The sequence below is a fragment of the Ranitomeya variabilis genome, chromosome 2 (assembly GCF_051348905.1).
Source record: "Ranitomeya variabilis isolate aRanVar5 chromosome 2, aRanVar5.hap1, whole genome shotgun sequence".
Lineage (NCBI taxonomy): Eukaryota > Metazoa > Chordata > Amphibia > Anura > Dendrobatidae > Ranitomeya > Ranitomeya variabilis.
Window position 1 is genome coordinate 1,037,884,002 of NC_135233.1, and position 27,724 is coordinate 1,037,911,725.

Here is a 27,724-nt window from a genome sequence, read left to right on the forward strand (position 1 = left end):
TTTGCACTGACGAGGGGCAACACCTTGAAACATGTATCTGCAAATGCATTTGTTCATGTGACGGGGCTCGTTAAAGGGTCGGCATTGACTTTTAGGATTGCTACAACCAATAGGTGGCGCTAGAGATCAACTCCTTGTCCTTCTGAAGAGAATATTCGCGCTGTGCCATTTTATTTGTTCATTTATCATTAGTGTTTTTTTAGTATGTTTGTTTTGGGTTTTCCTTTCTTTTTACTGCTTTCCCAGCAGTTCTTGGTCTCTTCTCTCGCACAATCACAGGTGAGAGGAGAGGCAAAGAACTGTGTGAGCGCAGCGCAGCACATGTACAGTGTACTCGATTCAGTACTGTGGATCCAGGCTCTGTAATCTCTATCAATGCCTATTCAGAACACAGAAGTCGGGTTAAGTTTGTCATCAGCTGCTGCGCTCTGTATAGGCAGCAATTTAGTTCTCAAAAATCAATATAATTAAGTGAGATTTTTTTCTTTTCAGTCTCTGCTTATACAGAGCACAGCAACCAATGACACTCATCTCAACATCTACACTCTGCATAGGCAGCAACTGAGCCTGAGCAACAAAATTATATGTTTTTACACACTTTCCAACCTTAGATAATGTAGGGAGCAATGGTTTAGGTTCGTGCAGACGAGCATATAAATCGGACGTGTGCCGACTTCAGTGGAAAGATTTTAAATACTATGAATCTATTCCAGATAGTAGTGATCATGAGGTGGACATCTCTCCGGATAACTAAAAGCTGATGGAAGGGAGCAATACAGTAAACTGCATCCAACTACAAAGCAAATGGACAGAAAAATGACTTCAGGTTTAAATTCAGTTTCTTATTTTTCCCCTGTAGGTTCTGGAACACCGACGTTTCACCTGCGTTCCGCTTGTTCATCTGGTGATCGGCATCATGAAACGAATGTTCCTAAGGCCTCACATTCACACTTCCGTGTTTAATCACGTACTTTAAATAAATGGTACTGGTGTAATGTCAGTGTACGGTCTGTGTCCGTTTTTTACCATCAGTCACCAGTGAATAAAGAAAGAAAGAAATATCAGTCACCGATACTAAGCAAAAAGTGGTACAAAACCTGAGACTGAAGCGCTTTGGAAAGTGTCTAACTTCTCATTATCCAGTGATCACACGTACAGTTACAGATATTCAATATGGTCTCAGGAGAAACCCACCGATAATGAAGGATGCAAACAATTTACACGGTTCCCCTGGCTGCAGGCCTAAATAATTCACATGCATCTGTTATCATACACCCACACATGTACTCTGCAACATCAGGGAGCTGGTCACTACACTCGTTATGATCAATGCTACAGAATACAGGGTCCGGGGAGCATTTAATTAAGAGACTACATATCTGCACTGCCAGCCTGAGACAGGGGGCTCAATCGAGGTCTGTTATATCCCCCCTCAAAGGATGGGACACTTTGTATTGTGCAAACATGACCTGGTTTTAACCTCTCAAGGATCGAGCCACTTTGACAAATAAAATTTGAAAATTGCAAAATTTTCAAGCTTAATATTTACCGTATGCCATTAATTTAGAATCTATTTAATTAATCATCATCTAAATTTTAGATGGTTCTATCACACAAAATAATTAAGGTAATAAATAACGTTTCCCACATGTCTTCTACACATCACCATCATTTTAGAAAGATTTAATTTATTTATTTTTAAGGAAGTTATAGAAACATACAGGCCATTAACACCCAGAAACTTATGAAGAACTTGCAGTCTTCATTGGCCCCAATCTCCTCCATCTCTTGTCCTGATTCTGCTCTGAAGCATTACAATGAAACCCTGCAAAGTGCCCTGGAAGAAGCTGCACCTCCTATACATAGAACAACTCGGCACAGACGGCGACAACCGTGGCACACGCTGCAAACACGTTTCCTGCAGCGGTGCTCCAGGTGCGCCGAACGTCTGTGGAGAAAATCTAATCTGCCCGAAGATTTCATCCATTATAAGTTCATGTTAAAAACATACAACTCTGCCCTTCACCTCTCCAAACAAACCTATTTCAACACCCTCATCACCTCGCTGTCCAATAACCCTAAACGTCTCTTTGACACTTTCCGGTCCCTACTCAACCCAAGAGAGCAGGCCCCAACCACAGATCTCCACGCTGACGATCTGGCCAATTACTTCAAAGAAAAAATTGACCACATTCGACAGGAAATCATTTCCCAATCTCTTCATACCAAGCACTGTCCTCCCTCCCCCACTGCATCTAGTTCACTCTCTGACTTTGAACCAGTTACAGAAGAAGAAGTAAGCAGGCTCCTTGCATCTTCTCGCCCGACCACTTGCACCAGCGACCCCATTCCGTCGCATCTCCTCCAGTCCCTTTCCCCGGCTGTCACCTCTCACCTAACAAAAATATTCAACCTTTCCCTCACTTCCGGTATTTTTCCCTCCTCATTTAAGCATGCCATCATACATCCACTACTTAAAAAGCCCTCCCTCGATCAAAATTGTGCCGCTAATTATAGACCTGTCTCTAATCTGCCCTTCATCTCTAAACTCCTGGAACGCCTGGTCCACTCCCGTCTTACCCGCTATCTCTCAGATAATTCTCTTCTCGACCCTCTTCAATCTGGTTTCCGCTCTTTACACTCTACTGAAACTGCCCTCACTAAAGTCTCTAATGACCTACTAACAGCTAAATCTAATGGTCACTATTCCATGCTAATTCTCTTGGATCTCTCCGCAGCATTCGACACTGTGGATCATCAGCTCCTCCTCACTATGCTCCGCTCCATCGGCCTCAAGGACACCGTTCTCTCTTGGTTCTCCTCCTATCTCTCTGGCCGATCCTTCACTGTTTGTTTTGCTGGTTCCTCCTCCTCTCACCTTCCCCTTACTGTTGGGGTTCCTCAAGGATCAGTCCTAGGCCCCCTCCTCTTCTCTTTGTATACTGCCCCTATTGGACAAACAATCAGTAGATTTGGTTTCCAGTACCATCTCTATGCTGACGACACCCAATTATATACCTCTTCTCCTGTTATCACGCCGACCTTTTTAGAAAACACCAGTGATTGTCTTACCGCTGTCTCTAACATCATGTCCTCCCTCTATCTGCAACTGAACCTGTCAAAAACTGAACTCCTCGTGTTGTCTCCCTCTACAAACCTACCTTTGCCCGACATTGCCATCTCTGTGTGCGGTTCCACCATTACTCCAAAGCAACATGCCCGCTGCCTTGGAGTCATCCTTGATTCCGAGCTTTCATTCACCCCCCACATCCGATCACTGGCTCGCTCTTCTTATCTGCATCTCAAAAACATTTCCAGAATTCGCCCTTTTCTTACTTTCGACTCTGCAAAAACTCTTACTGTCTCACTTATTCATTCTCGTCTGGACTATTGTAACTCTCTACTAATTGGCCTACCTTTTACCAGACTCTCCCCGCTCCAATCTGTCCTGAATGCTGCTGCCAGGATCATATTCCTCGCCAACCGTTACACCGATGCCTCTACCTTGTGCCAGTCATTACACTGGCTACCCATCCAATCCAGAATCCAGTACAAAACTACTACCCTCATCCACAAAGCACTCCATGGCTCAGCACCACCCTACATCTCCTCTCTGGTCTCAGTCTACCAACCTACCCGTGCCCTCCGCTCTGCTAATGACCTCAGGTTAGCATCCTCAATAATCAGAACCTCCCACTCCCGTCTCCAAGACTTTACACGTGCGGCGCCGATTCTTTGGAATGCACTACCTAGGTTAATACGATTAATCCCCAATCCCCACAGTTTTAAGCGTGCACTAAAAACTCATTTGTTCAGATTGGCCTACCGCCTCAACGCATTAACCTAATTATCCCTGTGTGGCCTATTAATAAAAAACAACAACATAATCACGTTCCTCCATCATGTTCTCATACACTTTATGCAGTTAATAGCCTCTGTGTCTGTACTGTTACATACTTAGGCAGTTAACTGGTTCATGCAGCTTTACATGAACACCCGAGCCTTACACTATGGCTGGTCCAAATAACTAAAGCAATTGTTACCATCCACCTCTCGTGTCTCCCCTTTTCCTCATAGTTTGTAAGCTTGCGAGCAGGGCCCTCATTCCTCCTGGTATCTGTTTTGAACTGTGATTTCTGTTATGCTGTAATGTCTATTGTCTGTATAAGTCCCCTCTATAAGTTGTAAAGCGCTGCGGAATATGTTGGCGCTATATAAATAAAATTATTATTATTATTATTATTATTATTAAGTTAGAAGCGTTAAAATTTTCCATTTTTTCAACAAAATTATAAAACCTAGTTTAGGCACGTCATCATATTTGAAGTGACTGAGGGGACAGAAAATACCCAAAAGTGACACCATTTTAAAATATTCACCTCTCAAAGTGCTCAAAACCACATTCAAAAAGTATATTAACCCTTTAGGCGCATCACAGGAATTAAAACAATGTGGAAGCAAAATATTAATATTTTACTTTTTCCTCCCACTAACAAAAAAATAAATAAATAAATAAATAAAAGATGTTGCTTTAGCTCCATCATTTTCACAAGGGTAACAGGAGGAAATGCACCATAATATTTGTAGTGCAGTTTCTCCTTAGTACGCTGATATCCGATATGTGGTGGAAAACTACTGTTTAGGCGCACTGCTAGGCTCGGAAAGGACTTCAAGTGACTTTTGTAGTGCAAAATTGGCTGGAATATATAGTGGACGCCATGTAGCGGTTGGAGAGCCCCTGATGTGCCTAAACAGTGGAAATCCCCCAGAGGTTAACCCATGTTGGAAACTACACTCCTCAAGGAATGTATCTAGATGTGTGGTGAGCACCTTGAACCCACAGGTGTTTCACAGAATTTTATAACATTGAGCCATGAAAATGGAAAAATACATTTTCTCATAAAAATGTTTTTTAGTCCCAAATTGTTAATTTTCACAAAGGTAACAGGAGAAAATGAACCACAATTTGTTGTGCAATTTCTCATGAGTACAGGGATATCTCAAATGTGGTCAGAAACTCTTGCTTGGGCACACGGCAGGGCTTGGAAGGAAAGGAGCACCATTTGATTTTTTTTTTTTATGTAAAATTGTCTGGAATAGAGTGAGGACACCATGTCACATTTGGAGAGCCACCAAGGTTCCAGCAGAAACCCCCACACATGACTCCATTTTGGAAACTACCTAGAATTCTTCTAGAGGTATAGGGAGCATTTTAAACCCACAGGTATTTTACATAATTGTGTAACACTGGGCTGTGAAAATGAAAAGTTCAATTTTTTTTTTTCACTGGAATGTTGTTTTAGCCGTAAGTTTTTAATTTTCAAAAGGGCTAATAGGAGAAAATGGAACACAAAATTTGCAACGCAATATCTCGAGTATAGCAATGTCCCACATGTGGTCAAAACTACTTTTTAGGTACAGTGCAGAGCTCCGAAGGGAAGAATCACCGTATTGGAGTGCAGATTTGTCTGGAATGGTTTGCTGGTGCCATGTCACATTGGCAGAGCGCCTGAGGTCCCAGAACAGCAGAAACCCCCCATATGTGACCCTATTTTAACAAGTACACTTAGGGTATGTGCACACGTTCCGGATTTTTTGCATTTACGCCTTTTTTGCGGTTTTCCGCTGCAAAAACGCATAAAAAAAACGCATATGCAGCGCCCCAGAGTCCTGGTCGTTGCAGTATTGTGAGTGATGGTACGTCTGATGGTACTAAAGGAGTTCACCTGACCAGGTATCACAGTCACACACTACACTTCACAGTCTGGCCACCAGGTGGAGCAAAAGGTTCTATGTATTAGGCCACTCCTCACACTCGGGTAAAACTGGGGGTTGGATAGGAAGTTAGAGAGAAAAGCTACCTGTGTTAGACCCAGAGAAGACCTGTCAGGCAGACGGGGGAGAAGGAGGAACATCTGAGCTGCAGACAGAGGTCCCTGTCAGGGGTGGGATCCTGACAGAGACTTAGCGAGAGATAGAGCGTTACGGAGCTGCGCCTGCACCTCATTGCGGCAGCATCCTAAGAAAGGACAAGAAGCGAAGTATATTGTGGAGAAGTGAGAAACGAGATCACAGCACAAGGAGATAACACCAGGAGGAGTCCTGCCTTAAGATCGGCAACATCCTTCTGAGGCGCGTAGCCGGTGGCTGGAACACCGAGGGAGTAATAGGCTCTATGCATTACTTCAAACTACGGCAGGACAGTTAGTTCCAAGTTGGCAGCTCAACCTTTAACCTAATGAAGACAACGGAGGCAAATTGTGGGAGAGGGGCGTCTCTAGGGTCCCTATAAAATAGCTCCAGGCCTACCCCGTCATACGGGTCGTCCTATCCATACCATCTGGGGGACGGAGAGAGAATATCATAAACATACACGACAGTGAGGACTATCCCGTGGTGCTCAGCAGGGAGGTGCTACAACACACAGGCACTAGTAGGAAGGCTACTGATTTCCACCTGCAAAGGGAACTCTGGAGGTGCCTTCGGACCGGCCGGTCTCAGCCAGCCCTGTTAGCAGCGCTCTGGATTGTGGACTCTGAAGTCTACAGTAAAAGGTAAAGAGACTGCAACCTTGTGTCCTCATTTACTGTGACTTACACCATCATCATCTACCTTACTGGGAAGCCCTGGGGACATACTTCACCTGTGGGAAGGTATTCCATCTAGCTGCCATTCCATCACCCCAGCGGACCCCTAGCAGCGTCGGTCACCCTGACCGAACACCACAGGTGGCGTCACGAACACTTGACAAACTACAATCTTTAATTGGGCGCCCCTTAGCAGGGCCACGGACCGGGTCGGGCCACCGTGACATCCCCAGAACCGAGACAGAGGGACCCGGTACCGAGTACCCCACTGCCCTGCGCCTGGGGGCGATCCACATACATTAAGCATCCCATCATTTTGAATGCATTCCGCAATTTGTGCACATGATGCGTATTTTTCCGCCATAAAAACGCATTGCGGAAAAATATGCAGCATGTTCATTAATTTGGCGGATTTTAATGCATTGGAAGCTCCGGAAAAAAAACTAAAGAAAACAAACCCCCCCAAAAAAACACACGAAAAATCCGCACAAAAACTGCAAGAAAAACGCGTGCGGATTTTCTGCAGAAAGTCTCCGGTTTTGTTCAGGAAATTTCTGCATAAAATCCTGACGTGTGTACATACCCTTATAGTCATCTAGGGGTGCAGTGAGCAAATTGACACCACATGTGTTTCACAAAATTTTATACCATTGAGTGGTGAAGAAAAATAATTTCATTTTTACCACTAAAATGTTTCAGCCCCGGATTTTACATTTTCACAAGGGAAAAATGGTTAAAAATGACCATATAATTTGTTACACAATTTCTCATGAACGTGGCAATACCCAATATGTGGCTGTGTAATAGAGTGCAGGGTTGAGTATGTCACCACGGAACAGACAGACCAACTGTTGAGGGGAATTTATTAACAGGAGAAAGATTCTCCTCGCAGGGAGTAAACGGGGTTAATAGAGATAAATCAAACAGTAAACAGTTAAGCGGAATCAAAAGGGGTAACGATTGTTCTTGTAACTTATCAGTCCAGGGAGGTCCTGACTGGAGGGTCCTTATTCCAATGTGGGTACAGTCACCAGCAGCGCTTGAGATCCTGAAGTCTCTCCTCTGTCTCCTGGGAACTGGAGACTCCAGGGTTAAGTCTTTTCTTCCAGTGAAGCTGAAAGCAGGAAGTAACTCAGCCACTCTGAGTCTGCTGGAGTCTCTGTATATCAGGCTGGCAGGCTTTCTGCAGCAGCAATGCTACACACACACTGAGCAGTTTACTTGTCACACTCAGGGGTCCTGGCTTGTCACTGCGGTCACCGGGGCTGTGCGCTCAGGTCACTGTCCTCTGATTACGGAGGCTTCCAAGTCCACATTCTCACATCCAGCCTCAGTGACCTCATGGGGAGCACTCTCTTTCAGGGAGCGCGGTGCTGCAGCCTGCTCTCTGTCTGGCGCGCTCTCCCGCTCTTTTCTGACCATACCCCCCACTCTTCCTCTCTGCCCCCAGCAGTCACATGGTCCCTTCTGTCCAGGGCAGAAAGTCTTACCCCCGACAACCCAGCTGTCTGACTAAGTGGTTCCAGGTAAGGAGCAGGGAAAGCAACCTCCTTACAGCTGTACAGTACTGTTTTGCCACACGGCATGACTCTCCGAGAACAAAATTTATGTAGAATAGTTTCCAGACTCCATATACAAAGCCTCAAAGTATCAGGAGAGCAGAATCCACCTCAAGTGACTCCAATTTGTAAATTACAGTGGGTAGGGAAAGTATTCAGACCCTTTTAAAATGTTTCACTTTCCTTCATTGCAGCCATTTAGTAAGTTCAAAAAAGGTTCATTTTTCTCATTAATGTACACCTGACCCCATTTTGACAAAAAACAAAACAAAAACAGAAGTGTAGAAGTTGTTGCAAATTGATTAAAAAAGAAAAACTGAAATATCACATGGTCATAAGTATTCAGACCCTTTGCTCAGTATTGAGTAGAAGCACCTTTTGAGCTGGTACAGCCATGAGTCTTCTTGGGAATGATGCAACAAGTATTTCACACCTGGATTTGGGTATCCTCTGCCATTCATCTTTGCAGATCCTCTCCAGTTCCATCAGGTTGGATGATGAATGTTCGTGGACAGCCATTTTAAGGTCTCTCCAGAGATGCTCAGATGTGTTTAGGTCAGGGCTCTGGCTGGGCCAGTCAAGAATGGTCACAGAGTTGTTCTGAAGCCACTCCTTTGTTATTTTAGCTGTGTGCTTAGGGTCATTGTCTTGTTGGAAAGTAAACATTTGGCCAAGTCTGAGGTCCAGAGCACTCTGGAAGAGGTTTTCATCCAGGATATCTCTGTACTTGGCCACATTCATGTTTCCTTCAATGGCAAACAGTCGTCCTGTCCCTGCAGCTGATAAACACCCCCATAGCATGATGCTGCCACCACCATATTTCACTGTTGGGATTATATTGGGCAGGTGATTAGCAGTGCCTGGTTTTTTTTCCCCCCACACATACTGCTTAGAATTATCACCAAAAAGGTCTATCTGTATAAAATACAGAGGAAATGTGTCATCTTTATCCCTTTTTAGGAGATAATTTCATCACCAACTTGCTTAACTGTTCACAATAACAGCAATTTTGACCAGGGGTGTCCAAACTTACATGCCACTGTATTTAAATAGGTGCGTTTGATCCCAAACTTGTATAAAAACAATAGACTAGCCCTTTCCAAGCCAGGCACTAATGACACGATGGGACAGAGGGACATCAATAGGACCGATCTACAGAATTTCGGAAGGTGGCTTCCTTAGTGGTCAATGTTAATTGCATCATTATGGGCAGGTCTGCTTCACTTTTATATGACTCCACACATCAGGCACATCTCTGCGAGACAGTCTAGATTTTACTGATCACAGAAGCAGAGTCAGGTATCTTTTGGGTCAGTTAGCGGTCACTGCAGAAGTGTCCTATTTGGTCCTAATATCTATCCAAAATGATGACAGGTATGCTTATCGACAGTGAATTATTCATACAAAACTTTCTATTCACGTATTCTACTTTTTCCAAATTCAGCTGTTTTTAAAGATAAAAATCAACTTTGAAAATGTTTTTCACAGATTTTATCTAAGTTTCGAAGTTTGGATGAAAGCAAATATCAGGCTATCCTGCAGCTAGATGCTTTTAAAACTCCACTTTCATGAGAGGATGTATACTGTGTAGGCATCCAACTGAAAAGGACAACTGAGTAGAACTCTGTGTCAGCTGCTCAGCCAGTCAGGATCATTCGGAATATTCTTAGTACTGCTGATTGGATGAGGGGAGCTGACATCCAGGGCTGTCCTCACAATGATTCTATCTTCTGATCTTTTCAGTTGGATGTAAGAACAGTGTATAATCTCAACAGGAAAAGCAGGATACCGAAAAATGCCTAGCACTCCTCTGTTTATAATAAAAATACAGTCTTAGCACTTAGTAACAGTCACCATCTTCAGGTGACAAATCAAACTGAGATAGATATATAGATATATAGATATATATATATCTCTTGTAGATTGTACCAGTTGTGACTTGTATTGTTCAAGATCATTGTACCTGTTTTTATTATGTATACCCCTCCTCACATGTAAAGCATGGAATAAATGGCGTATGTAATATATATATATATATATATATATTATACACACACACACACACACACACATACATACATACATACACATATATACACACTGGATGGTGTAAATCCCGCGCCAATTCGCGGCCGGACTGCGCCGGCCGCTGATTGCCGCGAACATTCAGTGATGCTAGGGCCAGCTGCAGGTTTTTGAGGGCCCCGGGCAAAAGAGTCTCACAGCCCACGTAGCATATATCACAGCCCACGCAGCATATAGCACAGCCATGTAGCATATTGCACAGCCCACGCAGTATATAAACACAGCCCACGTAGTATACAGTATAGCAATGTGGGCACCATATCCCTGTTAAAAAAAAAGAATTAAAATAAAAAATTGTTATATACTCATACTCACCTTCCGGCGGCCCCCGGATCCAGCCCAGGGCTTTAGCGATGCTCCGTTCCCAGTAAAGCCTTGCGGCAATAACCCGTGATGATGTGCGGTCTCGCGAGACTGCTACGTCATCACGGGTCGTTGCCGTAACGCATTCTTGGGACCGGAGCATCGCGAGGAGCGGGAAAGGCTGGAGCGGACAACGGAAGGTGAGAATATAAATGATTTTTTTTTTCTTTTTTTAATTATTTTTAACATTATGTTTTTACTATTGATGCTGCATAGTACTTGGCTATATCCGGCAGTCCCGTAGACAATGTATGGAGTGGTGATCAAGCATGCGCACCTCCCCTCCATTTAGATATGGGGTCTCAGTGGTCATACCCTCTCCGATCTACAATTTATCACCTATTCCCTGGATAAATACCTTCTTGTAGCCGAAAAACCAACACAGAAAAAACTAAAAAAAAAATGCCCCAATTTTACTAAAGTTCCCTCTAAAGCCACCTACATCAGGGGATTGTATACTCAGTACTGTAAATGAATGGGCAGCGTAGTATTCCAAGTATCCATCCCCGATACAAAGAATTTCAGACCAGTGTGAAATGTGAGCAGTGTCTAGAAATTCTTATCATTCCTGGCATTAAACCTCTCCAATTGCACGCCTATTACTAGGGTTATCTGGGGTAATCTAGCATTTGAAGATGGACTCCCGAAAACACCATACTTTACCTTTTTTTTTCCTTGAGAAAAATGTGACATGCAACAGGTTTTCTCTTCTAGAAACAATGGACTCATGAGGCTGAACCGCAAGGACTCCAAATACAAAGTATGGGGCAATACCGCATGGACATAGGAGCCTTTATCAGGTTGCTGGAGTAATGTGATAAATGTGTCATACTAGCTCTAATAAATAGAGCACAAAAGGGAAAAAAAAAATAATAAATTTTTCATTTTTGCCTTTCTGCATTTCATTAGCCATTAATTTGAGGCTTTGCTTTATAGGGGACAACTAGTTTTCTCTTTCTTACCTTTTTCTTTTTTTGTGATTCAAATTCAGCAAAAAGCGATGAGGAATTTTTTATTTATTTATTTTTTAATACTGTTCGCAATACTCACTAGATAATCTCATACATTTAATTTATCTACTTGACTAATAACCTAATGTGTAATTTTTTTTCCCTCTTGTTCACTTTTGATGTTCATCCAATTAAATGTTTTTTGATAAAAAATTTTTGTTGGGGGTGCAATTACCTTTTTTATACCGTAATTTATAGATAGATAGCAAAGGGCGGTCACATTACATATTGATTTGATTTAGATTTCTCTTTTCTTCATTCACTTAGCATTTTGTTAATGGATAGAAATTATAATATATTTATATTTTTTATTTTTAAAAGCATTCTTACTTTGCAGCAGCTTTTCCATGCTTGGCCCTAAAACCTTTCAGGGGAGGTCTGGAAGCCAAATTAATTTTCATCTTAAATCCTTATCTATTTGATGCCATAATCTAAACTATTTTCTAATATACTGGAATTAAAAATTCCCTAACTACTGTTATGAACCAGTTAGGTCAGGACATCCCCAGCCGGCCAGTCAAGACATCCCCAGCCGGCCAGTCAGGACTTCCCCAGCCGGCCAGTCAGGACATCCCCAGCCGGCCAGTCAGGACATCCCCAGCCGGCCAGTCAGGACATCCCCAGCCGGCCAGTCAGGACATCCCCAGCCGGCCAGTCAGGACATCCCCAGCCGGCCAGTCAGGACATCCCCAGCCGGCCAGTCAGAACATGGTCGTCTGAGTGCGGACCGCAAAAGACAATGTGTGAAACCGGCCTAAAACCTACAAACAACAGTTTTTGTGTTCATGTCACAAGTGGACAATTCCACCCTCCAGCGTATAATATCACTGTTCACTGTCATAATGGAGGACAAACATTACAGGAACATCTAGGTTTTCTGGGGACTTCTAGTCAGTCACTGAACATTGAGGAACGGAAAACGATTTTCGTTGCCTATAGCAACCAATCATAGTGCTCCTAAAATGAAAGCCGAGCTGTGATTGGTTGATATGAGCCATTCAGCACAGTCACAGGGCAATCGGGATGTCAATAAACTGTACAGTCTGCTTAGTGCTGTGCCCACCCCTGGGGTGTAGTGGTCTATGTACAAACAGGAAGTCTCTGGTCCCTGCATTTATCATTCCTTTCCCCAGCTCCTGACCCAGCTGCATCCCCCTCCCCCTGTCAGGGACCTTTTTCAGTGACTCATGAGTAATACAGGGAAAATTGACCTTCTGTTTCAACAGAGCTTAGAAGGATTCAGCTAGTCAGTTATTAAAAACATACACAGAACAAAGTCCTTTATTTGACCAAAACAACCCCCGACCCTCTTTTACCCATTTATTAAGATCCAAATAACATAAAGTAATCCTCACCTGTCCACAGATAATCCATACTGATGGTGTCCCGTGACAATCCCCAGCTCTGCTACATCTGGGTTTTGTGCTGACCGGTTGCACGAGTATGCGAACGCTCAGCACGCCAGACAGAACTCACTGACAGTAGCGTGAGGATGCGCCTGCAGTGATGTCAATAAGGTGACCGAGTTCATCAGCTGTGAACTGCGGTAACCTTACTGATGTCACTGCTCATGATGTGAGAAATTTCTGGGGATAGTCGTGGGACATAATCAGTATGGATTACCTGTGGACAGGTGAGGATTACTTTGTTTTTTTCATGTTATTTTGATCTTCATTAATGGGTAATAGAGGGTCAGAGTGTTTTGTTGAAATGAAGGACTTTGCTCTGTGTGTGGTTTTTAATATAACATACTAGGTTAGTAAAGGGGGTGTCTTACTGACGTGTCTTCATAACTAAACCCCTGGGACCGATGTCAGCGCACATCAAACAGCTGACATCAACCCCAATTCTATTCTGACGGTTCACGCTGTGAAATTACTGTACATGGCTGATGACATGTCAAGTTTCCTATGAGATGGGTAAGTAAAAAACAGGTCGTTCGCATGGGCCGTGTGCCATGTACTGTAATTTTTTTATCGCACCCATTGACTCGCATTGGCAAGTCTCGTCCAACATATACTGTCACTCGCAGCATGCTGAGATTTGTTTCTCACTCCGATCTGAGCTGCGGAAAAAAAAAATAAAAAAAAAATGCAGAATCATTCAACAACATTAGTCAGAGTTCAATCAGAATTTTTAACGGATTGCCCATATAGTGAAAAATACTGATGCCTAGGAGGTCATTGACTGACATTCAGTTTGCCTTCTAGTACAGCAGCTCAATATCATAGCCTGCAGCGCCACTATGGATGCATGGTACATGGGCCATCCCTGTGCCCGAGACTTGATCCCTGTAGGTCAATAAACTCCTGAGCACATGCATCTCTCTGATGGTTGTCCATGTCTGTGCAGATTATCGAACAGATCACATAATGCCACCTTAACCCAACAATGCACAAAGCCTAACTCTGAAATTAAAAGCCTCATATCGCAATGGCCACATAAAATAAGATGAATTTTCCCCATAACACATTTATTATTTTTATAAGGGAACCTGTCAGCGGGATTGTGCCCAGTAACCTACACACAGTGTCAGGTTGGTGCCGTTATACTGGTTACAATGATACCTGGTGATGAAATCCTCCTTTAATTGATGTGTCATCCACATTGCCAGGCGATATCAATGCTCCTGCGCACAGAAATCACGGCTCACGCCTGCGTGCTATGCTTTTTATTACTTCACCCTACTTGATTTCCATACAGCACGGGAGACCTTAAAAAGGATTTTTGTGGGGATCCAGGGTGAGTTGGGGTTATATAAGCATTTATCGAATGCGGCACAGGCGCTGAATAAAGTCATAGTTTTAGTTGTTATGACAAAACTAGTGACAGTCCTATCTTCAAATTCAACCCAAAATGCCACTTTTACTTACTGCTGCGGTCTCCGAATTATTCAACATCTTCATAACAAACGTCTTTAGTATAGTAGAGCCCTTATGGCTGTTGTGACCTGCTGCAAATGTGTTGAACAGTCAGACACCAGCTTCTGGCAAGATTACATAAGAATCTTATCCCAGTCCTCTTGGGCAATGGCCTCCAGTTCACTAACTTTCTTTGGATATCGAGAGAGTGGCTCAAAAAGTTCATTGTCTTGCAAAAAAGAAAAATGATATAAAAACCATCGAAAAACCTAGAAAAACAGCTGGAAGCAGGTTTCACAGGTTCTAAGTTAAATGAACACAGGTGACACTACGTGGATGTGACAAAGATGAAGAAATAACTTGCTGCTACCAGATTCCTGAGGAGGCAGGTGACTCAAGTGAACCCTGAAATTTCAGTTTGCATAGTAATACGCATACTAAATATTGAAGATGTCACCTGTACTGACCTAAATGCACAAGAAAAGTGATCTCCAATAAGCTGAAAATCATATAAATGAACACAAAAGTTTGGGGGATTTGTTCTCTAGAGGAATTAAGCAAAACTGGAACTTTTCAGGCCGGAGTCATCAGTATGCCTGGAGGAAGAAGAATGAGGCATATGCTGAAAAGAACATCCAGCCTACAGTGAAGCATGGCAGTGGCTCCGTGAAGCATACAGAAAAGCATGGATAAGGTTCATAGGGCTTTTAGAGCTGCTTTGATTGTTTTGGCACTGGAAACACGCAGCGTGTGGAAGGCAAGATGGATCCTATAAATATAATCAAAAATTCTAATAGAAAACATTATAAAAAAGCTGAAGGTTGGGCATCATTGAATGTTGCAATACAACAATGATTCCTAGCATATCTCAAAGTACACCAAGGCTTGGCATTAGGGCTCATACCCATACGTGTGAAAAAAAGTTCCAATATCAGGACCGAACAAACGGACGATTGTAATGGGAGTACAATCCGATTTTCACACTTAGCATCCAAGTTACATCAGACTGCAATGCAATTTTAACATGAGCTTTTACATGGAGCAATTCTCTGTCATTTACACATCATTTTCAAAGAAAATCAAAAAGTAAAGTAAAATCACAGCAAAATTTTCCCACGGCGCTAGAGCTGACGTCAGTAAGGTGAAGGAAGTTCATTTGCTGTGAACTCCCAGGACCCATCTGACGACACCGCGAGCAGGAGAACTTTTACGCCAGTGGTGACATCAGATAGGTAATAGGGGTTCACAGGGAGACACTGAGCACACGCTGCTCAATGTCTCTGCTGGATGACAGGCTGTATGGTTGCATCATGCAACCTGCCATCTAGATGTGGCAGAGCAAAACCCGTCGTGGGACAAATGGATTGTCATCTCTGCGGAAAGGTGGAATGAGCGAGTTCGTAAGTTTTGTTTAATTACGATTTATTAAAAAGGAGTCTATGTCATTCTTTCAATTAAAAAGAGTAAGTGAGTGAGTGTGTGTTTATATGATATGACTATGGGGTTAGTAATGGGGGTGTCTTATTGATGCCTCTCCATTGCTAACCACGGGGCTTGATGTCACCTGACAGCTAACATAGAAAAACTCAAAAAATCACAACATGAAGAGCAGACTCACCAGAGCACTGTCAGATGACAAATGCACTCGCAGGGTGCAGCAGACCCCCGATAATAAATGCTAAAGCAGCACAGGTGCAAGCTACTGATAAGAGCAACCACCCACTCACCCAAACATTAGAGGGGTTGGCTGCCTAGTAGCAAAAAATCTGACAGGGCTCTGGTGAGTCTGCTCTTCATGTTGTGTTTTGCACCTGTGCTGCTTTAGCATTTATTATCGGGGGCCTGCTGCACCCTGCGAGTGCATTTGTCATCTGACAGGGCTCTGGTGAGTCTGCTCTTCATGTTGTGTTTTCTTGATGTCACCTGACAATACAAAGGTGACATCAACCCCCTCAACTATTACCCCACTTGCCACCACTACAAGGCAAGTGGGAAGAGCGAGGCTAAGTGGCAGAATTGGCGCATCTTAGTGACGTGCCTTTTCTGGGGTGGCTGAGAACTGAGGTTTTTAGCCTGGGGGGGCAGTATCCATGGCCCCTTCCTAGGCTATTAATATCAGCCCACTGCTGTCTGCATAGCCTTTGCTGGTTAATTATAGGGGGACCCTATTTTTCTTTTTTTAGGGTCCCACATTTTAATAGCCAGTAAAGGCTAAGTATACAGTTGTGAGCTGATATTAATATCCTAGGAAGCTCTATGGATATTAACCCCTTCCCTGGCTATAAACATCTGCCCCCAGCTTTCCCTCTGCTGGTTATGAAAATTATGCAGAAGCCCACGCCACTTTCAGAAAAATAATCTTTTATTAATTAAACACATACAGTAAGTTGCACACACACTGCACTAATTGTATTTGCCACAGACATCTGTTTATCCACCTATTCTATGTGTATTTACTGGCTGTAATCCATCTATTCTATCCTGTTGGCTCCTGCTGTGATTTTACAGTACGTGGCTTCTGAATTGCTTATATATACACACACTATATATATATATATATATATATATATATATATATATATATATATATATATATATATAATCACTGACATCTATTTATTTATGTATTCTATGTGTATATATCTGTTCTATCTATTCTAACCTGTCAGTGCGAGTTTACTCTATGCAGCAGATGAATTGCCGGCTTTTCAAAGGACATTGATGAGTAAAACGGCAAATCACAGCATGCTTCGATTCAGTTGTGACCATTGTTCAAGAACTTTATTGTTCAAAACACGTTTGGTTCTTATACATCACCCCCTATTTTATATTTGCAATGTTGTCAGTGACGTCCTAATCGATGTTGAACCATTTTAAAAAGAATTCTTCAAAATAAAGCTTAAATGAAAGATTTTTTATCAACACCCTGGTGTGTGAGCTTTATCCATTTTCACACTGTTCAAGTTGCCGAGTTCTGGACTATCCTGGACTGGAATTACGCCTGATATATATATATATATATAATCCGTTGCCGGATTCCGTCATTTGACAGACCCGGCGCCACAGGTTTCCATTCTAGCAAACGACGGTTGGCGACGGATCTGTCACTGTCACACAAAAATAAACTTTGCTATGTCCGTTGTCTCCGGCCACCAGACAAACAATTTGACGGATCCGGCAAATGACGGATGAAATGTGAGGCCATCCGTCGCTAATACAAGTCTATGAGGAAAAAAAAATGGATCTGGCGGTATCAGTCACCGGATCCGTTTTTTTTCAAAATTCGATGGATTATGACTGATAGCAAAAAACTGGTGTGTGAAAGGGGCCTTATTCACCACTTGTCACTGTTCCTGGACAAAACCTCCATAGAAAGTCTTTAGTACGGCTTCAAGCAGGCAGCACACAAACCCAAGAATATTGGAGACATGGAAGCCATTGCCTATGAGGAATGGGATGAGCATCCTCAGGAACACTGACAGACGCTGGTGTGTTATGCATCATGTTTGCAGCAGGTCATAACAGCCAGAGGGGTTCTACTAAGTACTAAAGATGGGTGTCATGAAAGAAATTAAGAATTCTGAGATTGCAGTAATCAGTAAAGTTTGCATTTTGTGATTAATTTGGAGACATCACTTCCTATTTTAGCTGTGGAGTTATTTAGTTTTATTGGTTTATTTTAAATACAGCAACAATTTGGAAGTTTTGCTAATAAACCTAATGAAAATGAAGTTTATTCCTCCCGGGAGCCGTTGGCTTTAAATCATAGAGGTGGGCCAGCACGGCTATAGTCACCACTCACAGCACTGTAAGCAGCGGCTTTAAGCACACCCCGGCACTTTGGCTGTCAGCCGTCTCTTAAGTGCATCGGCGCAGAGCCAGCGGTCACTGAAAGCCGTCAGCTTCCTGGAGGAAAAAAAAGCTAATTTTCTCCCAGGAGCCGCACTTTCAGTACGGTGGATGGACACTTTGCTAACACTACTAACCTGAATGTTATCCCTAGGTTAATAGCATTATCCGACGTGACTGGCTCCCTTTACACAGAACACGGATCAAAACTCCTGACACTTAAAGGGAATCTGTCACCCCAAAATGGAAGGTGAGCTAAGCCCACCGGCATCAGGGGCTTATCTACAGCATTCTGTAATGCTGTAGATGAGCCCCCCATGTATCCTGAAAGATGAGAAAAAGAGGTTAAATTATAGTCACCCAGGGGCGGTCCGATGGGCGTTGCGGTCAGGTCCGAGGCCTCCCATCTTCTTACAATGACGTCCTCCTGTATTCACGCTGCAGCTCTGGCGCAGGCGTACTTTGTCTGTCCTGTTGAGGGCAGAGCAAAGTACTGCAGTGCGCAGGTGCTGGGAAAGGTCAGAGAGGCCCGGCGCCTGCGTACTGCAGTACTTTGCTCTGCCCTCAACAGGACAGACAAAGTACGCCTGCGCCAGAGCTGCAGCGTGAATACAGGAGGACGTCATCGTAAGAAGATGGGAGGCCCCAGACCGCAGCGGGACCGCCCCGGGTGAGTATAATCTATCCTCTTTCTCATCTTTCAGGATACATCGGGGGCTTATCTACAGCATTACAGAATGCTGTAGATAAGCCCCTGATGCAGGTGGGCTTAGCTCACCTTCGATTTTGGGGGTGACAGATTCCCTTTAAAAAAGGTTTTATGAAAGTGGAGTTATTCTTTAAAGGAATAATTGGCTCATAACTGGTGCAATTGTGCCAGGGCATATGGGACAGAGTTGCAAAGATTCCCTTTTTGGTACCCTCTGGTGTGGTTTGCATGCAGGCTTGGACTGGCCCACAGGAGAATCCCCCGGTAGGCCCCTGTGCAGGAATGGGCCACCACCCACTTATATCACAAGTACGTGGCACAATATACTTGATTCACCATATACAGGCCAAGTCAACATCTTATTAATTTTTTATTTAACAATCAAACATCTTATTGCTATAGAATTTTGTGAATGAGGATGAAGTCATAACTACATGTAGCTGAAAAGTGGGAACTTGGAGTGGATGTTACTGGTGGGCCCTTGGCTCCCCAGTCCGACACTGTTTGCATGCCTGTGTCATGCACCATCATCTCCGATCCTACAGCAGCCATAAAATAAGGTATCAGTTTTGACTGTAGATTTCTGTTATCTTTAATGGATTGATTTTTCCCCTAGTTATATTATATGTAAAATGCAACGTTTTCTTTCCATGGAACAATTATCTTTTATTGCCACTCATGGGATAGTCCTTCCAATGATCATTGCTCGAATGCTAGAATTGCTGATAATAAAGAATGCTTCCATAAAGAAAGAGACTGGAATGATCAGAACTAATCAATTAGTTGCACCACGTGGAGAACATCTAAATTTAGGGCTGTTTGCCCAGTCCTAAGAAGAAGACATACTGTTGAGAAGTTGAGGGAAGGGCTCACAATATTTTCCTAATGAAACGGATTGGTTCTGGTCACATTGTCTTTATAAAGCTCCTCGGGGGTTTCAGAAGGAAGAGTGAAGCAAGCAACATTCTTATTTGTATTTTTCATAATGACGTAAATCAGACTGGAATCCCAATGGATCTTATAAATCAACCTGGACTGTAGGTCATCATATAGGTCTCATCACAGCACCATACCTTTCATAATAATTCATGGACAGAGCCGAATATATTAATTAACCCCTAAACAGACACCTATTTTGATTTTTAATGGAGAAATGATGCCACTCCCGACTGTGGGTAGTGTGTGGTATTTGCAGTTTAGTTATATTGACTTTAATGGGGCCGAGTTGTAATACCAGACACAACCCATGGTCAGGGGTGGTGCTGTTTCCAAAAGAAAACAGACATGTTTTTCTAATCCTGGACAACCCCATTAATCTGAGGTTTTTGACAACTTCACACAGAATCGTGTAGGTACATGCCGCCTGACTGTCAGAGACAGCCTGAGGCTCCGGAGGAAAGGTGGACTCTGTTTCTTCTAGCTTTTCTATCATTGCTAGAAGGAGGAGAAGATGATAAAGTATGCAGCTGTAATGTTACAGAAAGGAATATTCTTAACACGAGGGGCACAGTAAAAATAAAAGAAAATATATCAATGAGTATAAAAAAAACAAAACTAAACTAGAATTACTACTACTGCTAGCAGTAATAATATAAAGTAAGAAATACAACATCATGTATGCATCATCTTTGTCTTATGCCTAACCGTACAAAACATAAAGGGGCTGTCCAGTGAGACTGGGTGGGGGCCCCAGGTGCCAGCGCTGACATCGGGCCCACCACTCATCACAGCAACACTTCAACTGTATCGGCATCTGACTTCTCAGCGCAGCAATGTCACTACATGGCGCCCGCTGCGCTGAGATGTCCGATGCTTAAGAACGCTCGCTGTCGAGACCGGAGGAGCAGGGGAACGAGGAGGAGAGTATTGGTTTGTTGTTTTATTATTTTTTTTTATTATTATTTTAATCAGCAACAACATTGTTATGGCCAGAATATTGTTTGGAGGACTATGGGGAGTGCAGCATACTATATGGAGGACTATGAGTGCATTTATACTATATGGAGGACTATGTGGTGGCTATTATAATATTTTGAGGGCTATGTGGGAGCCTTTATACTGTATGCAAGGAATTATACAGTTTGAAGGTTTGGGTGGGGTCCATCATACTGTGTGGGGGCCAATATATACAGTGTTGGGATGTATGGGGCCATTATAGTGTTTATAGGCCCATTAAAATGCATGGAGGGCTGGTGGGGGGGAATCACACCGTGTTGGGGTTACTATACTTTTCCAGGAAAGTTAAGACGTGGGGTCATCGTACTGTGCATGTGGAGGAATTCACGGTGGAGGTATCATACAGTGTTTGTGGTGCATGTTTGTTGACAATATACTTTGGGAGTGCAATGAAAGGGGATCTGTCCATTGGATAGCTGATAATATACTGATCGGCGGGGGTCCATCCGCTGAGACCTGCGCCAACGAGCACAACAGAGAATTTATATCCCCAACCACCGCTCCGTTCATTCTCTATGTGACTGCCAAAAAAAAATAAATAAAAAAAAAAGCAGAGTGCAACCACCGGCACCCCCATGGGGAATGAATGGGGCAGTGGTCGATCATGCGCACTGCCGCTCACACTCTAATCCACCTCTGATCAGAATATGATCAGAGTGTGAGCATAGGCTCCTCCGATTCTCTTGGTGAGAAGATGGAAAAAAAAGAAGGTTTCCATGTTATCCATTCTGTGAGTGAGTGGAAATTGGACTGCACTCAGATGTCATCTGAGTGCGGCTCGATGATTCCGCGCACTCATTGAGTTTCATGGGCGAGTGTGATCCACATATCAGCTCCAACTCAGGCATGGAGCAATTCTTTCCGGGTCAGAGGAAAAAATTTTTACATGTGCAACAGCCTCATAAACTTATTGTGTTAATTGTTTGGGTTAACCACTCACTTCCTAGAGGCAATTTCCATTTTAACCAGGAGATAAAGTTTTCCTATAATTAGTATGTGTACTTTGTTTTGTGAGTCGATTTGTTGCCAAGAGAAATAGATTTTTTTTTTCTCTCTCTAAAATGCTTAAGTAAATTAGTTTTTTTTTTTTTTAGAAATATTAGGGTTAGGACTCGTGCACATGACAGTATTTTTGGTCCGAGTGCGATCTGACAAAACATCTGATTGCACCCAGACCAATGTAAGAGTGGAGTGTTGGGGTTACGAGTGGAGCTTCTGTGGTCAGTGCAGACGTAGACGTCTGGGTGCCACTTTCTGCAGGTTCCTCCTGTGGTCGGTGCAGATGCAGACGTCTGGGTGACCACTTTCTGCAGGTTCCTCCTGTGCTCGGTGCAGAAGTAGACGTCTGGGTGACCACTTTCTGCAGGATGCTCCTGTGGTCGGTGCAGATGTGGACATCTGGGTGACCACTTTCTGCAGGTTCCTCCTGTGGTCGGTGCAGAAGTAGACGTCTGGGTGACCACTTTCTGCAGGTTCCTCCTGTGGTCGGTGCAGACGTAGACGTCTGGGTGGCCACTTTCTGCAGGTTCCTCCTGTGGTCGGTGCAGAAGTAGACGTCTGGGTGACCACTTTCTGCAGGTTCCTCCTGTGGTCGGTGCAGATGTAGACGTCTGGGTGACCACTTTCTGCAGGTTCCTCCTGTGCTCGGTGCAGAAGTAGACGTCTGGGTGACCACTTTCTGCAGGATGCTCCTGTGGTCGGTGCAGATGTGGACATCTGGGTGACCACTTTCTGCAGGTTCCTCCTGTGGTCGGTGCAGACGTAGACGTCTGGGTGGCCACTTTCTACAGGTTCCTCCTGTGGTCGGTGCAGATGTAGACGTCTGGGTGACCACTTTTTCTGCAGGTTCCTCCTGTGGTCGGTGCAGATGTAGACGTCTGGGTGACCACTTTTTCTGCAGGTTCCTCCATCTCTCCATGGATAAGGCCAAATCGGTAAAAAGTTGATGCAACTTTTGTGTTATGGCCACAGTTGGTGTTGGTTGGCTGTACTCCATGAAAGCCACCAAAAAATGGTTCAGTTGCCTGACAAACAGTAGGGAGTAGGGTGTATGACAACGATCAGTTCCCCCCCCCCCCATAGATCGATTTGGATAATGCGAATTTTAAGAACATAACTTTTGTGTTAAGACCATCATGGATGACAAAGTCACCAAATGCCGTACTGTAGTAAAGACCTTTGATGACTTCACGTCAATGAAGCCTCCAAGAAAATAGCATCATGTGACCCGAATGGCACAACATAAGTCCGCGTGTAGCCCACCCACCCCTGATCTTGAGGGGTCATCCAGGGTTGTGCCGCATGATGTTTGTTTGGAAGACGAGAGGTCACCGACAGATGTAAACCCAGGAAATAGCAAAGAAACATGTCTGTTCACGTGCACCTGACCTCTGTGACGCCCCGCGTCCCCCGTCAGTCATCTCCTTACCTGGTCTATAGGCAGCTGCACTGCATGGCTGAGGGGGAGCAGCACTGTGGAGCCTGTGGTACTTGTAGCCATGGCAATCCCTCCGATGAAAGATGAGCAAGACGATGCTGAAGATGTTCACCTTGTAATCCACGCGCTCCCGGGAGAAAACAAGGATCTCGCCTGCCGTGAATCCCAACCACGATGGATCCACAAACGTGCATAAACTAACACGGTTCCCCCAGCTGGAGGCAATGAGCTGCCCACCCCTACGGTATTAAAAATGGATGGTGGGGAGGGGGGTGCGAGCCTAAAAAATAAAAGAAAATAGAAATCTATATAAAGTGCTGGTACTTGAGCTCACATGATGAATACGGCGAAGCAGCAATGACTCCAATGCAAACATCCAGCAGTGTCTCCAGGCACAGAAATGACAAAGCCACAGCCTCCTGCACCGCCTCACACTGTTCAGTGCTCTGAATGCAGAATTACAGGGAGGAGGAGGAGGAGGAGGAGGAGGAGGAGAACCAGCAAACCCTCATGTATGGAAGCCCAGACAGCACATTCTTATCACTGTCATTCTGGAAATCACAGCTTCTGCCCTCTGTCACCACAGCTCAGTGTCTCCGCTGCAGACATCGCGCACAATGTCACCGGCTGCGATTAGTTCCCATATTTATTTATTAGCTAAATAAAGAGTAGACAATGACACAGAGTGCACAGAGTCATGTGATGCGATATTAAAGGGGGTTCTGGGTCTTTAACATTGATGGCCTATCCTTAGATCGGTGAGGATCTGACTCTCGTCATCGCTGACAATTAGCTGTTTAAAGGGGCTGCGTCCCATTCATTGTTTACCGGGCACAGCTTCTGTCCCATTCACTAAGACCAAGCTGTAATGCCAGACACAGCCACTAGTAAAAGTATGGCGCTGTGTCTAGTAAACAATGAAGGGGACGCAGCACTGCAGCCCCCTCAGACGGCTAATAGGCAGGCGTCAGATCCCCATCCATACAGTAGTGACGGTCTATTGTAAGAGCTCATGAAGACATACATATTTTTGGTCCGACAAAATATCAGATCGCACCCGAACCAATGTTATTCTATGGGAATGTGGACATGTCCAATTTTTTTCCTTGGACAGAGATGTTCGATTTTCGGATCGCACTCGGCCATGCAAGTCAATCAATCCATGGAAAAGAATAAATAAAATATTTAAAAAAAAATAAATAAATAAAAAATCGGACTGCACTTAGACGACATCTGAGTGCGGTACGATTTATTTTCACAGACAGAGAATGAAGAAGAGAGATTGTTTTTACATCTTCTCATCTGAGAAAATCGGATCACTTTGTGATTAGCATAAAGGAACATAAAAAAAAACTGTTTAAGTCGGGGTGGTAACACAGGACACGCAACTTAAAATCACAGTGTGGCACTGCGGCATAACACAAGCGAATGGGGTCACATTGCAGCCTGCTTAACGCAAACAAGACAAGAAAGATGCTAATAATGCAAAATGTTTGCAGCTTGTCACAGTCGCCATCCCCTGTGGGCTGCAGTGTGTGGCCCCATTCACTTGCATTACTCTGCTATGTGGCAGCAGCACGCAGCAATCTTTGGCTGAGTGACCCTCGTCATGGTCAACGTCGCCGTGTCACCAGAGCCATAAAAAGGCTGTATCCTGTCAGAAAACTTCAATATATACACAGTTCACTGTAAAATAATAAAATTTAAAAAAAAAACAGACACACACACACACAAGCAAAAAAACAAAAAAAAATAATAACAGTCTGTCAATCTGTCCTTTACTTACCCTCCTGGGGTCCAGAATCCCTACCACTTCCCCCAATCTCTTGTTTGTCAGCAGCGGTGATGTTACATTAAAGTCACTGCAACCAATCATTGAGATCAGCGGATCTAAGCGGCTGATACCATCCACGCGGGCACAACAGCGGAGCTCAGCGATTGGCTGCAGTGATGTCATGTCAAAACTGCAGCCAAACAACAGAGACCAGGGGAGCAGCAGAGACTCAACGCTGGACCTAGGGAGGGTAAGTAAAGCGCAATATGTTACTCAGCACTGGACCCCAGGAGGGTAAGTGGACCCTTGAGGGTAAGTAAAGCACAATATGTTACTCAGTGCTGGATCTCAAGAGGGTAAGTAAAGCACAATATGTTACTCAGTGCTGGATCTCAAGAGGGTAAGTAAAGCACAATATGTTACTCAGCACTGGACCCTGGGAGGGTAAGTAAAGGGCAATATGTTATTCAGTGATGGACTCCGGGAGGGTAAGTAAAGCACAATATGTTACTCAGTGCTGGATCCCAGGAGGGTAAGTAAAGCACAATGTTACTCAGTGCTAGATCCCAGGAGGGTGAGTAAAGCACAATATGTTACTCAGTGCTGGATCCCAGGAGGGTAAGTAAAGCACAATGTTACTCAGTGCTGGATCCCAGGAGGGTGAGTAAAGCACAATGTTACTCAGTGCTAGATCCCAGGAGGGTGAGTAAAGCACAATATGTTACTCAGCACTGGACCCTGGGAGGGTAAGTAAAGGGCAATATGTTACTCAGTGTTGGACTCCGGGAGGGTAAGTAAAGCACAATATGTTACTCAACTTATTGGCCAAATACTGCACACATGAAATCACTTACCTCCGGATCACAGCCGGGAATTTGTAAATAAAGTCCACTGCCGCTCCCACTTGTACCCGTTAGATCCTCGGGTGCTACTGTGCTCGTCCACGTTGCTGGCTGTGGCCTGTTTTAGCCTCATATAGTCAGGAATACAACCACAGAACCATCAGCTTTGCAGCATGTGAAAACTGAACACAAATCTGACACACCCAAACCTTTACTGCAGGTTTAGATGAAAACCGTGGTCATGGGCCACTTGTAAGACCCGGACAAGAGGAAGAGATCCGCCCCACTACCATCCTACAGATCTCTCCAAACATAAAGCCCAAGACAGGTTTTCCTAAACTGACTTTGTGAAATAACTTATCCCATTCCACGCTAAGGCTACTTTCACACTAGCGTCGTACGACGCACGTCGCAATGCGTCGTTTTGGAGAAAAACCGCATCCTGCAAAATTGCCTGCAGGATGCGTTTTTTCTCCATACACTTGCATTAGCGACGCATTGTGACGTATGGCCACACGTTGCATCTGCCGTGCGACGGATGCGTCGTGTTGTGGCGGACTGTCGGCACAAAAAAAGTTACATGTAACGTTTTTTTGTGCGTCGTGTCCGCCATTTCCGACCGTGCATGCGCGGCCGGAACTCCACCCCCTCCTCCCCGGACATTACAATGGGGCAGCGGATGCGTTGTAAAACTGCATCTGCTGCCCCCGTTGTTTTTTTTTCACAGTATGCGTCGGTACGTCGGCACGTCGCATTGTGACGTGCGTCATACGACGCTAGTGTGAAAGTAGCCTTACTTTTATTTTGCACTGTGACCACAGTCGTGGCTGTGACTATAATGCACTCCAGCAGTTTAGTATGCTTCCAAGCACATTCTGGGGTATACATAACGGCCCTCACATATGATTCTCCTCAACACAGCAGCACTCCGTACGGGCCAAGATATATGAAAACACTGCTGGGGTTTTAGCCCGCGAGTGGCATGTTCAGTAGGATAGGACCTATCAGAGAAGTGTCACCTTGCCGTGGTTGATGGGCACACATGAATTGGCCAACATCTTATTGATTAACACTACAGCTCAGACGTAATGTTTCCAGTGTTTTCATATATCTTGACCCTTACAGGGTCCTGCTGTGTTTTCTTTTTTTTACATGCACTTATATAAATACATTTTTAGAGGTCTCGTTAGTTAGGAGAAAAGACCTCTTCTGTAAAATACACTACAAAAATCTGCTCCGAGTAGGGGATCACTAAAGTACTGGCCCAACACTGTCGTTTTATGGATTCATGCCTAGAAAGGGTTAATCGCTTGTATTTTTCTTGCATATTACTGGTAATTCTGTTCATTGTACCTGTGTATACTGTCAGTCAGAGTTATTGAGGGAACTGCAGTCATAGTATTCATTTCCTTTCTTTTAATAAACTGGTTAGTAAATATTTATATTATCTAATCTTTGTACATCAGTACATGTCTGCTGATTGTTGCTGTACCGCTTGTCCTGTGGCCGTCCCTCGTCCACGTTACACCCCTGACAGGGCATCCGCATTCCCTTGCGACTTCCCTGCTCGATGTTCCATCAAAAAACTAAAATTTTACAACAACAGAAACCACCTGGTGACCGGAGCATTCCCCTCCTTAGCATTTCTCATCCAGACCAGGGCTGAGTGGTCTGTCACCAGTCGGAATTGTC

At 44.0% G+C, this 27,724-nt stretch overlaps 1 protein-coding gene across 2 annotated transcripts in view; it reads right to left on the reverse strand.

The window, feature by feature from the left end:
* The window catches only part of MBOAT2 (membrane bound glycerophospholipid O-acyltransferase 2), a 269,915-nt gene extending 243,667 nt beyond the window's left edge, over positions 1 to 26,248 (reverse strand). Inside the window, exons 1-2 of one of the 2 annotated variants that reach the window (XM_077291395.1) lie at positions 26,045 to 26,248; positions 23,408 to 23,696 (exon numbers count right to left, since the gene is read on the reverse strand). In XM_077291395.1, the coding sequence (XP_077147510.1) occupies positions 23,408 to 23,479 (72 nt within the window). In that variant the 5' untranslated portion in view covers positions 23,480 to 23,696; positions 26,045 to 26,248. Of the gene's footprint in view, positions 1 to 23,407; positions 23,871 to 26,044 lie in introns of those variants that run through there. The other variant, XM_077291394.1, reaches the window with a different exon arrangement.
* Positions 26,249 to 27,724: the final 1,476 nt, after the last annotated feature.